This window comes from Triplophysa rosa, linkage group LG21, assembly GCF_024868665.1.
Source record: "Triplophysa rosa linkage group LG21, Trosa_1v2, whole genome shotgun sequence".
In the NCBI taxonomy this organism is placed as follows: domain Eukaryota; kingdom Metazoa; phylum Chordata; class Actinopteri; order Cypriniformes; family Nemacheilidae; genus Triplophysa; species Triplophysa rosa.
The window spans coordinates 15969521-15983700 of record NC_079910.1 but is presented as its reverse complement, the minus strand read 5'-3'; the positions used below and the strand labels follow the sequence as shown (position 1 = coordinate 15983700).

At 45.4% G+C, this 14180-nt stretch overlaps 1 protein-coding gene across 1 annotated transcript; it reads left to right on the top strand.

Moving 5' to 3' along the window:
• Nucleotides 1-7607: 7607 nt before the first annotated feature.
• On the top strand, nt 7608-10653 carry zgc:194242 (uncharacterized protein LOC100005854 homolog). The gene is made up of 2 exons (XM_057320205.1): nt 7608-8043; nt 10457-10653. The coding sequence occupies exons 1-2, from the start codon at nt 7608-7610 to the stop codon at nt 10651-10653; spliced, it is 633 nt and encodes a 210-aa protein (XP_057176188.1).
• The last annotated feature ends 3527 nt before the right edge of the window (nt 10654-14180 follow it).

Genomic DNA, 14180 nt, shown 5'->3' with positions numbered 1-14180 from the left:
CCTGAAGTCCACAATCGTCTCCACTGTTTTAAGTGTGTTCAGCTCCAAGTTGTTATGACTGCACCAGACAGCCAGCTGCTCAACCTCCTGTCTGTACGCAGACTCATCACCATCCTGGATGAGGCCAATGAGTGTGGTGTCGTCTGCGAACTTCAGAAGTCTGACAGAAGGGTCCTGGGCAGTGCAGTCATTTGTGTACAGGGAGAAGAGCAGTGGGGAGAGAACGCACCCCTGGGGGGCGCCAGTGCTGATTGTGCGGGTGCTGGATGTGAGTTTCCCCATTCTCACTAACTGCTGCCTGTCTGTCAGAAAGCTGGTGATCCACTGACAGATAGAGCTAGGAACAGATAGCTGGGTTAACTTTGTCTGGAGCAGTGATGGGATGATGGTGTTGAAAGCAGAGCTGAAGTCCACAAACAGGATCCTCACATAGGTCCCTGGTCTATCCAGATGTTTCAGGACAAAATGCAGGCCCATGTTAACTGCATCCTCAATAGACCTGTTTGCTCTGTAGGCAAACTGCAGGGGGTCCAGTAAGGGTTCTGTGATGTCCTTCAGATAAGCCAGTACCAGTCTCTCGAATGACTTCATGACCACAGATGTGAGAGCGACGGGTCTGTAGTCATTCAGTCCTGTGATTTTGGGTTTCTTTGGTATGGGGATTATGGTGGAGCGCTTGAAACAGGAAGGAACTGTGCACAGCTCCAGTGATCTGTTGAAGATCTGTGAGAAGATGAAGGCCAGTTGAATAGCACAGCTTTTAAGACAGGCTGGGGTGATACCATCTGGGCCTGGTGCTTTTCTTGTCTTTTGTTTCCTAAAGACTCGGCACACATCCTCTTCACTGATCTGAAGTGCAGGAGGTGGGGTGACTGAAGGTGTGTAGGTGACTGTAGGGTAGGGTGACTTTTCCTAGGTATGTTACCATCGCTTTGCCCACCTCGCATTTAGCAAGGTTCACAGTTAGGGAAGCACTAGCCAAATGTTTGAACACCACATCTAGAGTCTGTACATGATCTTCCCAAGTTTTCGAATAGATGACTATATCATCTGAGTAGGCAGCACAATTTGGCACCCCCATCAGCACTACCTGCATGAGATGCTGGAAAGTAGCAGGGGCATTACGCATGCCAAAAGCTAATACCTCATACTGCAGGAAATGGTTAGGCGTAACAAATGCTGAGATTTCTTTAGCACGTGGGGTAAGAGGCACTTTCCAATATCCTTTTAAGAGATCTATTTTGTGACATAATTGGCAGAACCTACCCTGTCAACACAGTCTTCCATTCGAGGCAACGGAAAATAATCTGGTTTAGTCAGGAAATTAACTTTACGGTAGTCCGTACAGAAGTGAAAGGAGCCATCTAATTTAGGCACTAATAAACAGGGTGAGCTCCATGGACTCTGACTGGGCACCGCTTTTCCATGCTTCAGTGTCACGCCAGAAAGATGGGAGTCAGAAGCAGGGATCACCAAAATATCCTTTATTAGCAATAGTCAGATCTAGCAAAGACGGAATCAACAAAACCCTGAACAGAAGCTAGACACAGGGCACGAGCGCTCTGCCGGAAAAGGCAAAAAAGAAAATCCACTAGACAACCCCGGAGGGGGAAAAAGGTAAATCCACTAGACCGCCCCGGAAGGAAAAAGGTAATCCACTTGACAGCCCCGGAGGGCAAAAAGTAATCCACAAGACAGCCCCGGAGAGAAAAGGTAAATCCACAAACCGCCCCGGAGGGCAAAAGGTAAATCCGCTCAAACGCTCCCGGAGAAAAAAGGTAAATCCGCTCAAACGCTCCCGGAGAAAAAGGGTAAATCCACTCAAACGCTCCGGGAGAGAAAAGGTAAATCCACTCAAACGCTCCCGGAGAGAAAAGGTAAATCCACTCAAACGCTCCCGGAGAGAGAGCGGCTGGTAATCCGCCCGAACAAAACTCCTTCCGCCTTCAGCCAGAGATGGTACCACGGTCGCCGGTGCACGGATCTGCGTGAAAATGTATCACCAAGCAGGGTGCAAAATAGAACTGGAGCCTGGACGAACAAAGCAAGTTAGCCACAAGAATACTGAACAAGGCAAGACAAGACAAGACTGAACTAGGTTTAAGCAAGACTGATCGTTGGAAGGTTAGAACCCTAACGGACTGACGAGAAGCATAGGAAAACTGAAAGTATAAGAAGGGAGAGAGAGGAGATAGCGAGAGTGGAAACCGGTGTGGAGTGATTAGCGGGAGTGGAAACAGGAGTGCGGTGATGAGTGGATAACAAGGGGGGCCGAGCACCCAAAAGTAAAGACCGAACACATGTAGAGCTGTCAAACGGGCTCCTCCATGTGCTTGGTGGGAAGAAACATAAACAAAACACATGAACCAACCGGTGCTCAGACCCGGAACCTGACATTTCAGCATGTACTCAACCTCGGTTCTCATTGTCACGTTTTCTGGGATTTACCTGGTAGGAATGCTGCTTCACTGGCGGAAATTCATTAATATCAATGTCATGCTGTAACACAGTTGTTCTGCTAGGCACATCAGAAAAAGAGAATGGTAGCTTTGCATCAACCTTATAATTTGCTAAATCTGTTCTTTTGACAGGTGGGCGAGGAAGCACTGTAAATTCTTCAATATGACAGAATTTTGCAATGCTTAGCAGGGGTGTGGGCACTCTTTTCAGCTAGATCATCCTCTGCCTCAACACTAGCAGCATTAACAACAAGCATTAACAACAACAGCTGCTGTAGGTAACACAGGGGTGGGGACAGACTTTTCATCATGTACAATAAACTGCTTCAACATATTAACATGGCAAATTCACGTTTTGCGTCGTCGATCAGGGGTGTGAATGGCATAGTTCGTGTCACTTAGCTTTTCCTTGATTGCATACGGACCTGAAAATTTAGCTCTAAGTACGGAACCAGGGTCATGCAGAAGTACAAGAACATCATCACCAGGTTGAAAACTACGCTGCACACTGGTCTGATCGTAGTGGGACTTCATTCTAGTTTGGGCCATAGCCAAATGTTTTCTAGCAATCTCTCTGGCTTTATACAGGCGTTCACGAATGGACCGTATCCCGTAGTCACCGTGACAGTTTGGGAAGCTCTTGTCAGGCTCCCAGGGACCGAGACAGGGAGGCTAGGGGTACGTTCTGCTTCATCGACCTCCCGGGGGTGGTTCGATGGCTGGCAGTGCGGATCCCTCGCCGTGGGGGGGCCCCCAAAGAGGAGATCGGCTCTGCAGTTTTACCTGCCTGGCGATGATGTAGCACAATGCACCGTCGAATGAGAGTGCTTAGGCTGATGATTATCCTCGACATTGGGTCTTGCCACAACGTTGAGTTGCCGAACACGGTCGTATAGAGGGTGAGAGCGGTTGTGATAATACCCAGACGATGATGTGGCACAACGCACCGTCTATTGAGAGTGCTTAGGCTGCTGATTATCCTCGACATTCGGTCTCGTCATGATGCAACGTCGAGTTGCCGAACACCGTCGTGTAGAGGTGAGAGCAGCTGTGATAAACGCCCAGAGAGAGAGAAAACTCTTAGAAGTGGGCTGTTGGGACGGGGCAGGAACCGTCCTGGATCGACCAACCAGCAATGGAATGGCTGGGGTCGGGCCCAAAGGTATTCTCGATCTCCCTGGTGTCTTCCCATGAGGGCCGCTTTGGCTTCCGCTGCGGCTGCTGATGGGGTGGTGGTCTCCTCTTCGATGTCTCGAAGAGGACCAGGGCTGCTGGGAAGCAGATGGTGCACGGGATCTCGTCGGCCAAAGGGCGGTCGAGTTGCGGCTGGGGAGGATATACTTGATATCCTCTGTCTGCTCCTTTACTGTGGAAAACGGCAGCTCGACAGTATCACCAAACAGCCCCACTTGCGAGATGGGTGAATCGAGAAAGCGGACTTTCTCGGCGTTCAAGGTTCAGCCAGAGGTGTCTCTCCTGGACCACAAGTGTGGACATCGCCCGACCCAGGACCCGCGCGATCACCTTGGTCGCCCGTAGAGCGAGGTCGGTGATGGCGCAGAGTTCCTGCATAAGCGCTGGGTCGGTCTTACCCTCGTGGAGCTCTCTCTGCGCATTGGCCTGATGGACCTGCAGGATGGCCATAGCGTGGAGAGAGGGGACAGCTTGGCCCGCAGCAGAGTAAGCTCTCGACACCTCAGATGCCGAAAAGCCTACGTGCTTTGGACGGGAGTCTAGCTCGAGCCCCTGGGGGACATCGACGTATCCTCTAGCTGCCCCACCATCGAGGGAAGAAAGGGCAGTGGAACTAGTTGACGTGTACACACCAAAGGGGAGCGTTCGAGGTCGTACTAGGTTCCTCATGCACTTCCGGGGGAACACGGCACTGGGGGCGAGTGCGGCTTGGAGCCTCTCTCAAGCCCGAGGTACCATGTATCCAGCTGCGAGCGTTGGGAGAGGCAGTGCGGTGCACCGCAACCCAATGCCGGCGGCCCGGGAAAGCATGGCTGACATTTCGACGTCCGCTTCTTCCTGAGCTCGACCCCTCGAGGGAGGGAGCTTCAAGGAATCGTCAGAGTCTGATGACAGTAAGTCACCCTCCGATGCTGCAACAGACATCTCATCATCACGTACCGTGTCCGATACGTGGTTGAGGAACAAGATGGTGGGACAGTCTCATGGGGAACGGTCAGACGAGCGAGATGAGGTGCGAATCCTAATCCTCATATCACCCTCGCTGCTCGCCATAGCAGGCGGCAGGGCCGTAGTCCTGCCGTCATGGAACGGGAAGCAGACGAGGTGGTGGCTGAGCAAATTTCATTCACCAATTTTCATTGGCCTTTTCTAAGAAGTCGGAAGCGATTGGTTCTTAGGGACGAACCCCATCTGTCGGCTCGACACAACGTCGAGAGACCGACAGAAAGGGAACCCAGCTAACACAGTTAAGTTGTGACGACGTACCTGGACCGGACCATATTCGTTGCCACGACGTACCATAATAACGTTCCAGTGACGTAACTTTGTGATTCCCATATTCGTCGTGGCGACGTAACATTGGACGTTGTTGGGACATGGTGATTACCTCCTGAAGACATACCTGGAACATACCATATTCGTCGCAGCGACGTACCAAATAACGTTTCTGGGACGTGATGAGCATGTAAAGAAAGAATATTAATAAACCGCTAAAGTAATATCAGGCAGTGAGGTAAAAATAAATGACCGTTAACTTTTAAATGATGCGAGCACGTGGCTCTTTGCAGAACAGAGAAGGTGCGTGCGCGCACGTATCAGACACACATGTTTGAGTTTCCACCCCCGAGCATGCATTGCGAAAGGCTGTAAAGCTACCTATAGGGGACTAGATTTCACAGGGGGATGAATCTGGCACGAGATATATAACACGCTAGCATAGTCAGACAAACGTCTTCATCGTGATTGCGTTCAGTGTTGGGTAAGTTACTCTCAAAAAGTAATTAATTACTAGTTACTAATTACATATTCAATAGTGTAATTAGATTACTGTACAAATACTCTCTCCAAAAAGTATTTAGTTACTTATTACTAATTACTTTCTATATCCTATATCAACCTTGATTAGTTAAGTGATTCAAGCATAGACATGAAACGGCTCTTTTAAATTATTCAAATAAATAATATTAAACTACATAAAGTACTCTTACTGACCAAAGTATTACAAATGTGAGAATTATACATTAAAGCACGGATTCTAAAGTTAGACTTTGAATTTTGATGTCAATTCCACTATTACACACACATTACACAAAGTATTTAGTTTAATTACATCAAAAGTAACTGTAATTACTTTTTCAAGGGAAAAGTAATTAAATTACAGTAACTAATTACTTAGTAACTAGTTACACCCAACACTGATTGCGTTGATTTAAATTTAATAAAAAAAATACATGTTTAAATTTTTAATCTGAAACTTTGGGATTTTAATCTGAAAACAGTTAGGTATAACGATTTCTTTGTCGGGTATGGTCGGATCAAAGTTTACCATCTGTGATTGTAAAACACAGTAACCTCTCAGCAGGACTACGACCAGGCACCAACAAGTCTGGCCAAATGTCCTATTCTCAACACCTTCATCTAAACCAGGACAGATTCGGATACTCTCCCCTAGACTTCAAAGGAGGTTCTTGGGGGAGGACAGGACTGTTCACCAAAGTGAGAAAAGCCATGTGACCCCCAGGGACTGAGAGCCTCAAATTCTTCCAAAAGAATGTCTCTTTCTCTTTCCTTAGCCACAAAAGACTGGTTTAAAGTGTATACACATGAATCTCCACATTGTATGCTTGTCTCTATGTTATTCTCCTTCACCTATAACCTCAAAGGCATATGTGCTTAATGGTATTCTGTGTATATTTACATTCTTGTCCAAACTACAGGTCAATTTAATTGTAACCCCTTCATGTTTCATATCTACGTGTTTCCCTTTTCATGTCTTAGAATATGGTGTATAGCACAGTAATGTATTTTATACCATACTCATTTTATTCTATTCGAAGTCTATTCCTGCTCCAAACTACCAGGCGACCATAAATGCAAATGAGTTAGTGTGCCGGACAAAGAAACATGTTTTCAAAACTATCTCATCACATTGGATCGCCCACCTTGGAGGGGCGTGACGCCCTCTGTGTTAAAACATCTGAACACGCAGGAAAGCTTGCTCTTTTGTGTATGTTCGTTCGCTTGTGTGCGCGTTCGCTCGTTCGTGTTCTGTCAACCTCTCGAGACCTGCCTCTCCGCTGAGACAGTTTCTAACAGCAGTTTGCTTCAGCTAAATCAACGGACTCACGGCTTGGTCGGAACACATCAGGACCCTTTGATACGCGTGCCAGCACGTGTCCCGAGAAACAAAGAAGCCAATGCAAGTATCTGAACTATTGCTAACCAGTTGCGAATAAGCTTTGCCCCTTTTAAATAAGGAGATTTGTCCTTGATGGTTTGTGCAGATGTGAATAGCTGATTGAATACTGCCTTTTTCTTTGCTTTATCTATTTCTTTCATTCTCTACTGTTTTACCTTTTTATGTTTGTTTGTTAATGTTTGGTCTTTGTTAGTAGTTGGTTTTAGTTCCCCCGTAGTGTAGATAAATAAACCGCATGTGTATCCACGCTCGAATAGTTTCTGTGTTTATTTATCACATATCAAGGTCACTTAAACTGCTTGATTTCGTTAAGATTTCTGAAGTGGTACTGTACTACAGTAAGAATATTGTTTTTTCAAGGCCAGGAAAGTAATATGTCTTAGAGTTGATATACGATCTGCTGATCACTCGCTGGACGAGTGTATTTAGTTTGTCGCTGTTATTAGCTCTGCTGCATCAGGTAAAGTGTATAAAATAATTAATGGTTAATAACAATTAATTATACGTATGTTACTGTGGTTAAACTCATAGTTTCCCCGAAATACACTACATCTTACTGAATAAAATTAGAAAGCAAGTTAAATTAAATTTCAGTTGAAATTTTCACTGGCTATGGAGGATTTTGTTTGTTGGTGTTATGCAGTTTATTAGCCCATTTAATATAATAATAAGTTTGGTGTTGGATAACTTGCATAATTGTTCAACTTTTGTCATAAATCACTGAAAGTGTTTTTTTTGTTCTGTAGGCTACAGAAATGCTGTCTAAAAACGTGGGCAAACAACTGGGTCACCCCACCGTTTCGCTTACTGGATGGCTGGTGACTAAGTTCCTAAAATGGCACAACCACATGTTGGAGGAGAATGCCGTGAAGCTGAGCAACATTCAACCTGACGACACTGTACTCGAAGTGGGTCATGGTCCGGGCATTGGTCTACAGTCAGCCTCGCAACTCCTGACGGGTCCCAAAGGGAAGCTGATCGGGGTTGACTACTCCGAATACATGCATCGGATGGCCAGTGAGCGCATGATAGAGGAGATAACCAAAGGAAAGGTCACGCTGTATTTCACTGATTTGATGACCATGCCGGTTGTGGAAAACAGTATTGATAAGGTGTTTCACTGCAACTGTTATTACTTCTGGCCGGATCTGAAAGCGGGGGCGAGTGCCATTCACAAAGTAATGAAACCAGGTGAGAGTCATATTTGTCTCTAAGATATGGTTGTTATACAGTTGAAATAACAAAAGAGGCTGTATAGTGTACTTGTGGTATTTTCGGTCTTGTCTTGTCACTAGTGTTCCCCCTTGGGAACCCAAGCATGGGTGATGGATGACTAGTAATTTCCTTCTTTTAAATTCTAATAAAACAGAAATATTACTTATCGGACCAAAGACACGTAAACAAAATATTTCAGATTATAACCTGCAAATTGAAAGCTGCTGTAACTCCAACAAATACAGTTAAAGACCTAGGTGTTATATTAAACAGCAACCTGTTATTTGGAAATCACATCTCAAATGTCACAAAAACAGCCTTCTTCCACCTTGGAAATGTTGCCAAATTACGAAATATTTTATGTGTTGCTGACGCAGAGAAGCTTATTCATGCATTTGTGACCTCAAGACTTGACCAGAGGTGGGTAGAGTAGCCAAAATCTTTACTCAAGTAAAAGTACAAGTAACTAGAGAAATTGTTACTCAAGTAAAAGTAAAAGTCACTATTTTAAAAATTACTTGAGTAAAAGTAAAAAAGTATGCAATGAAAAAACTACTCAAGTAGCTAGTTACTTAGTTACTTTGTATCTGATTATATAGGCCTACTACATAAAGTTAATATTAACGCCAATATTTTAATAATACATTTTAATCAATATTTTTAATTATCATAAGCAGATATCTTTGCAATATACTAGAGAGACTAAAGAATAAACACACACAGAAGAGACAAGCATTTCTGTAAATTTCATCTAGTCCTCATGTCAATGTAGTTTACACAACTTACTTAGATTAATAGACCATGTCAAACTAAAGCATGAACTAAACTCAGAGCATTTCCTAAGATGATCTAGACCATCTGCAGTAAATGAAATACACATTTTTGAACAAAGTTCATGTTTTCTCGTGTTGTGTCACGTGTGTGTTGTGAAACGCTCTTACTTGTAAACAAACAGTAAACAGTGAACCACACGCCCATCAACAAGTTTTCTTCCTTCTGTTCTTCAAATGTATATTTCTGCAAGCCCACGTCTCTGTGTCTGACAGGTAACGCGCATGTTGCTGTGTCTGACGAACAGGTCGCGCGGGTGCGCGCATATGGCGGGCATTTATCATTGCTGGCAAACAATATGACACATTTGCAGTTTTGATTGTATAGATATAGATTAATATCCACTTCATCCAACGCTCTTTGTGTTCTGCGTGTTCTTAAGTTTCGCGCTACGAGGAGTGAGTAATCCTGCTTCAGATGATTCAGATCGTGCTGCGAACTGAACAAATCATTTGAACTGATTCATTAGCCTATTCAAGTGGTTTTGCCCATTGTTCAATTAATGCTTTCAAAAGAATCGACTCAAAAGAATCGATCACTCGGGAATGCCCGGAAAAAGAGACGACAACCTTGAAATAAACAACGCGTTTTAAAAAGCATATTTTAAAATGAAGGAACGAAGGAACGTCACGCAATGTAAGTTATGTAACGAAGTAAAAGTACAGATTTTCTATTAGAAATTTACTCAAGTAAGAGTAAAAGTACACACTTTTAATTTGACTTAAAAAGTACATATTTTCCAAAATGTTACTCAAGTAAATGTAACGAAGTAAGTGTATCGCGTTACTACCCACCTCTGGACTTGACTACTGTAATGCACTACCAAGTGGTTGTCCTGCATCATCAATAAACAAACTACAGTTAGTTCAGAATGCAGCTGCATTTCCAGAAATGATCACATAACCCCAATGTTATCAAGTCTTCACTGGCTACCCATTAAGTATCGTATTGACTTTAAAGTTCTTATAATAACTTATAAAGCCTTAAACGGTTTAGCCCCTACCTACATAACAGAGCTTCTACCACACTATAACCCATCACGCTCTCTAAGATCTCAAAACTCCAGACTTTTGATAACACCTAGAATAACTAAATCCACCAAAGGAGGTAGAGCTTTCTCATACGTAGCACCTCTGGACTCAACTCTGGAATAGCCTTCCCGATACTATTCGAGGGTCAGACACGCTCTCCCAATTTAAATCTAGATTAAAGACACATCTTTTCAGCCAAGCATTCACTTAATGCAAAATATGCTAAATAAACCACCGGGAGACTGCATTTATTAGATATTATTTACTAGAATGATCTTGCTTGTTGTTCTATAAACACTATGCACTGTGCTGTGTTTTACCTTTTTTGTGTTTTTCTTATTTTCTCCTGTAAAGCGGCTTTGGAACAATGCACATTGTGAAAAGCACTATGTTAATAAAATAAAAATGAAACATGATGAACAGGGAAAATACTTACATTGATAGGAATTAATTAAATAATTAACAACTTTAAGCATAGTGGATTTTACAGCTAATATACAAGAAGTATTTTTGTGTGTGTCTTCTAGGTGGACTTATGGTTACAACGCTGAGATTCAATAGCTTGAAGAAAGCAGCTTCTATGAGCGTGCTCACCGGAGACAAATGGCGCCCCGAGGTCTATATGGAAGCCCTGAAGTCCTCCGGATTCACAGATGTCCGCATGGAGAATAGAAGAGACAAACTCATTCCTTTTCAGGCTGTTTTTGCCACTGCTATAAAGTAAAGAGAGAGAATGGGGTGTCAATTGTTAAGAAAATTGTTCACACAAAAATGAACATGATGTAATAACTTACTCACCCTCATGCCATCCTAGGTGCATATTACTTCCTTTCTTAATCCGAACACAATCAGTTATTTTAAATAATATCCTGTCTATTCTTTGTTATTCTTTTGCATGGGGACAGTGTTTTGAAGCTCCAAAAAGCACATCCATCCATTTAAAAGCAATTCACAAATTGTATAAATGTCTTCTGAGGTGAAACTAAAGGAGCGATGCTTTATGTATTAATGTAATTATACAGATTAGTTAAATACATTCAGTATGACAGCATGTTCCCTTTCTGTCGGTCTCTCGACGTTGTGTCGAGCCGACAGATGGGGTTCGTCCCTGAGAACCAATCGCTTCCGACTTCTTAGAAAAGGCCAATGAAAATTGGCGAATGAAATTTGCATGCCGGACTCCGAAAGGGAGACGGCGTGCCTCATTCATTCACCTTTTGTTCTTCGGAGCCTTTGCTCATGATCAACAGACTTCGCTACAAGTAGCAACTACAAGACTGCCGGCTCTACGACGTGGTGCAGCGGACTGTCCCTTCCTGCGGCGACTTCCCTGGGCGTCTCGGCGGTTCCAGAAGTGTTCGAGTTTTTTCTCTAAAAGAGCAAATTTCTCTAGCGTGGCATGTCCCGCTGTTCTCGTGGGTGCAACACACTCATCGAGGAGGGGGACGGACGTGATGTCTGCTTCCAGTACGCTGGGGCAGATGTTGTGGATACGTCCTGCCCGCACTGCGGGCGGTTGACGATTCAGACGTTGCGTCACGGGTGGCTGTGTTCCCACGGGACTCAGCCACCACCTCGTCTGCTTCCCGTTCCGTGACAGCAGGACTACGGCCCTGCCGCCCGCTACGGCGAGCAGCGAGGGTGATATGAGGATTACTGTGAGCGCTAATCCGTCAGCCACTGGCTCGCGGACCGTTCGCACCTCGTCTCGCTCGTCTGACCGTTCCCCATGAGACGGTCCTACCGTCTTGTTCCTCAACCACGTTTCGGACACGGTACGTGATGATGAGATGTCTGTTGCAGCATCGGAGGGTGACTTACTGGCATCAGACTCCGACGATTCCTTGAAGCTCCCTCCCTCAGGGGGTCGAGCACAGGAAGAAGCAGACATCGAAATGTCAGCCACGCTTTCCCGGGCCGCCGGCATTGGGTTGCGGTGCACCGCACTGCCTCTCCCAATGCTCGCGGCTGGATACACGGTACCTCGGGCTTGAGAGCGGCTCCAAGCCGCATTCGCCCCCAGTGCCGTGCACAAAGTCTGCTTTCTCGATGCACCCATCTCGCAAGGGGGGCTGTTTGGTGATACTGTCGAGCTGCAGTTTTCTACAGTAAAGGAGCAGACAGAGGATATCAAGTATATCCTCCCCAGCTGCGACTCGACCGCCCTTTGGCCGCCGAGATCCCGTGCACCGTCTGATTCCCAGCAACCCTGGTCCTCTTCGAGACATCGAAGAGGAGACCACCACCCCATCAGCAGCCGCGGCTGAAGCCAAAGCGGCCCTCATGGGAAGACCCCAGGGAGATCGAGAATACCTTCGGGCCCGACCCCAGCCATTCCATTGCTGGTTGGTCGATCCGGGACGGTTCCTGCCCCGTCCCAACAGCCCACTTCTAAGAGTTTTCTCTCTCTCTGGGCGTTCATCACAGCCGCTCTCACCCTCTACACGACGGTGTTCGGCAACTCGACGTTGCGTCACGGCGAGACCCAATGTCGAGGATAATCAGCAGCCTAAGCACTCTCAATAGACGGTGCGTTGTGCCACATCATCGTCTGGGTATTATCACAGCCGCTCTCACCCTCTACACGACGGTGTTCGGCAACTCGACGTTGAGGCGAGACCCAATGTCGAGGATAATCATCAGCCTATGCACTCTCATTCGATGGTGCGTTGTGCTACATCATCGCCAGGCAGGTAAAACTGCAGAGCTGATCTCCTCTCCGGGGGCCCCCCCACGGCGAGGGATCCGCACTGCCAGCCATCGAACCACCCCCGGGAGGTCGATGAAGCAGAACGTACCCCTAGCCTCCCTGTCTCGGTCCCTGGGAGCCTGACAAGAGCTTCCCAAACCGTCACGGTGACTACGGGATACGGTCCGTCTCGGCTACGCGATCCAACTCCCCAGACGCCCGCCCAAGTTTCGGGGCATCCTCTCAACCTCAGCAGAGGCAAGGATGCTCCCGTGCTTCCGGTCGAGGTCGCCACCCCTCTGGGAGGAAGCGATCGTGCTCGTCCTTCTAGCCGAGATGTTCAACGGGTTTTACAGCCCATACTTCATCGTCCCCAAAAAAGCGGGGGTCGCTAGATCTGCGTACCCTAAACAGACACCTGCTCAAGCTGCCGTTCAGGATGCTCACGCAGAAGTGCATCCTGGCATCTATTAGATGTCAAGATGGATTCATGGCAATCGACCTGAAGGACGCTTACTCTCATGTCTCAATTCTCCCTCATCATTGCCCGTTCCTACGGTTCTTTTTAGCCAAACCCATTTCAAACAAGGTTATCTTATTATATTATTGTTACCTTATAGACTCAGAATACATCCATTCCAGACACGGAATATGTCTGATTTGAATTTACGGCCATCGGTAGGGGTGGGAATCTCTAGGCACGACACGATGTGATTCGATTACGATTCAGAGGGCTGCGATGCGATGATAAAACGATTCTCGATGCATCTTTTTCCTATACAAATTTTCTTTTTCTTGCTGTGTGACTATTAAAATCAAAGTATTTGTCATAACTCAGACCGATTTTACTTCCAATATCCTTTATTAATAAAACAAATGGAAGTGATTTCGCCAGTCAACTGGAAGGTTACATTTGCCAGCATTGCAAAGAACCAACACGAAAAGAGTGACTGCCCTCAGTGCCCTGTAGTAGCATACAGAATGCAGTAAATTAATGCAGTTTTTTTTTTGCACATAGCACTGGAGCAAGAGAGGTTTAAAGTTATTATAGTTCACTAAAGTATTTTTTTTCTGAGTGTTCAATTTAACGGGACTTTTATTTTGACGGGTCTTTAGGAAGACGCTTGAGTTTTTGTGTTTGCTGATAGCTTCACTCAAAAATTAAACGCTCCTAAAATAAACTCTCAGAGAAACTCTGGAGATGAAGTTCATGTGTTCATGTCCTCATACAGAGCAGACGCAGAGAAATCCTCGACCATCACTCGTGTTGCATGTTAAACTGTGCACATAATTCACGCAGACACGCAGAACAGGCAGATGACATTTAAATAACAGGATTCCGCTCCGCATCTAGGTTAAAGCATCAGACGAAATAACGTTATAACATTTCGTCTCGTCTCGTTTTGGTCAACGAAAATGAAGAGACATTTTAGCATAGTTTTTATTTTGTAAACCACATTTAGTCTCGTTTTTATTCGTCAACAATATTGCATTATACATTTAATTATAGTCATCGTCACATGACCGGCATTTACGTTGCGTCTCGTTTTCGTCACGTGATA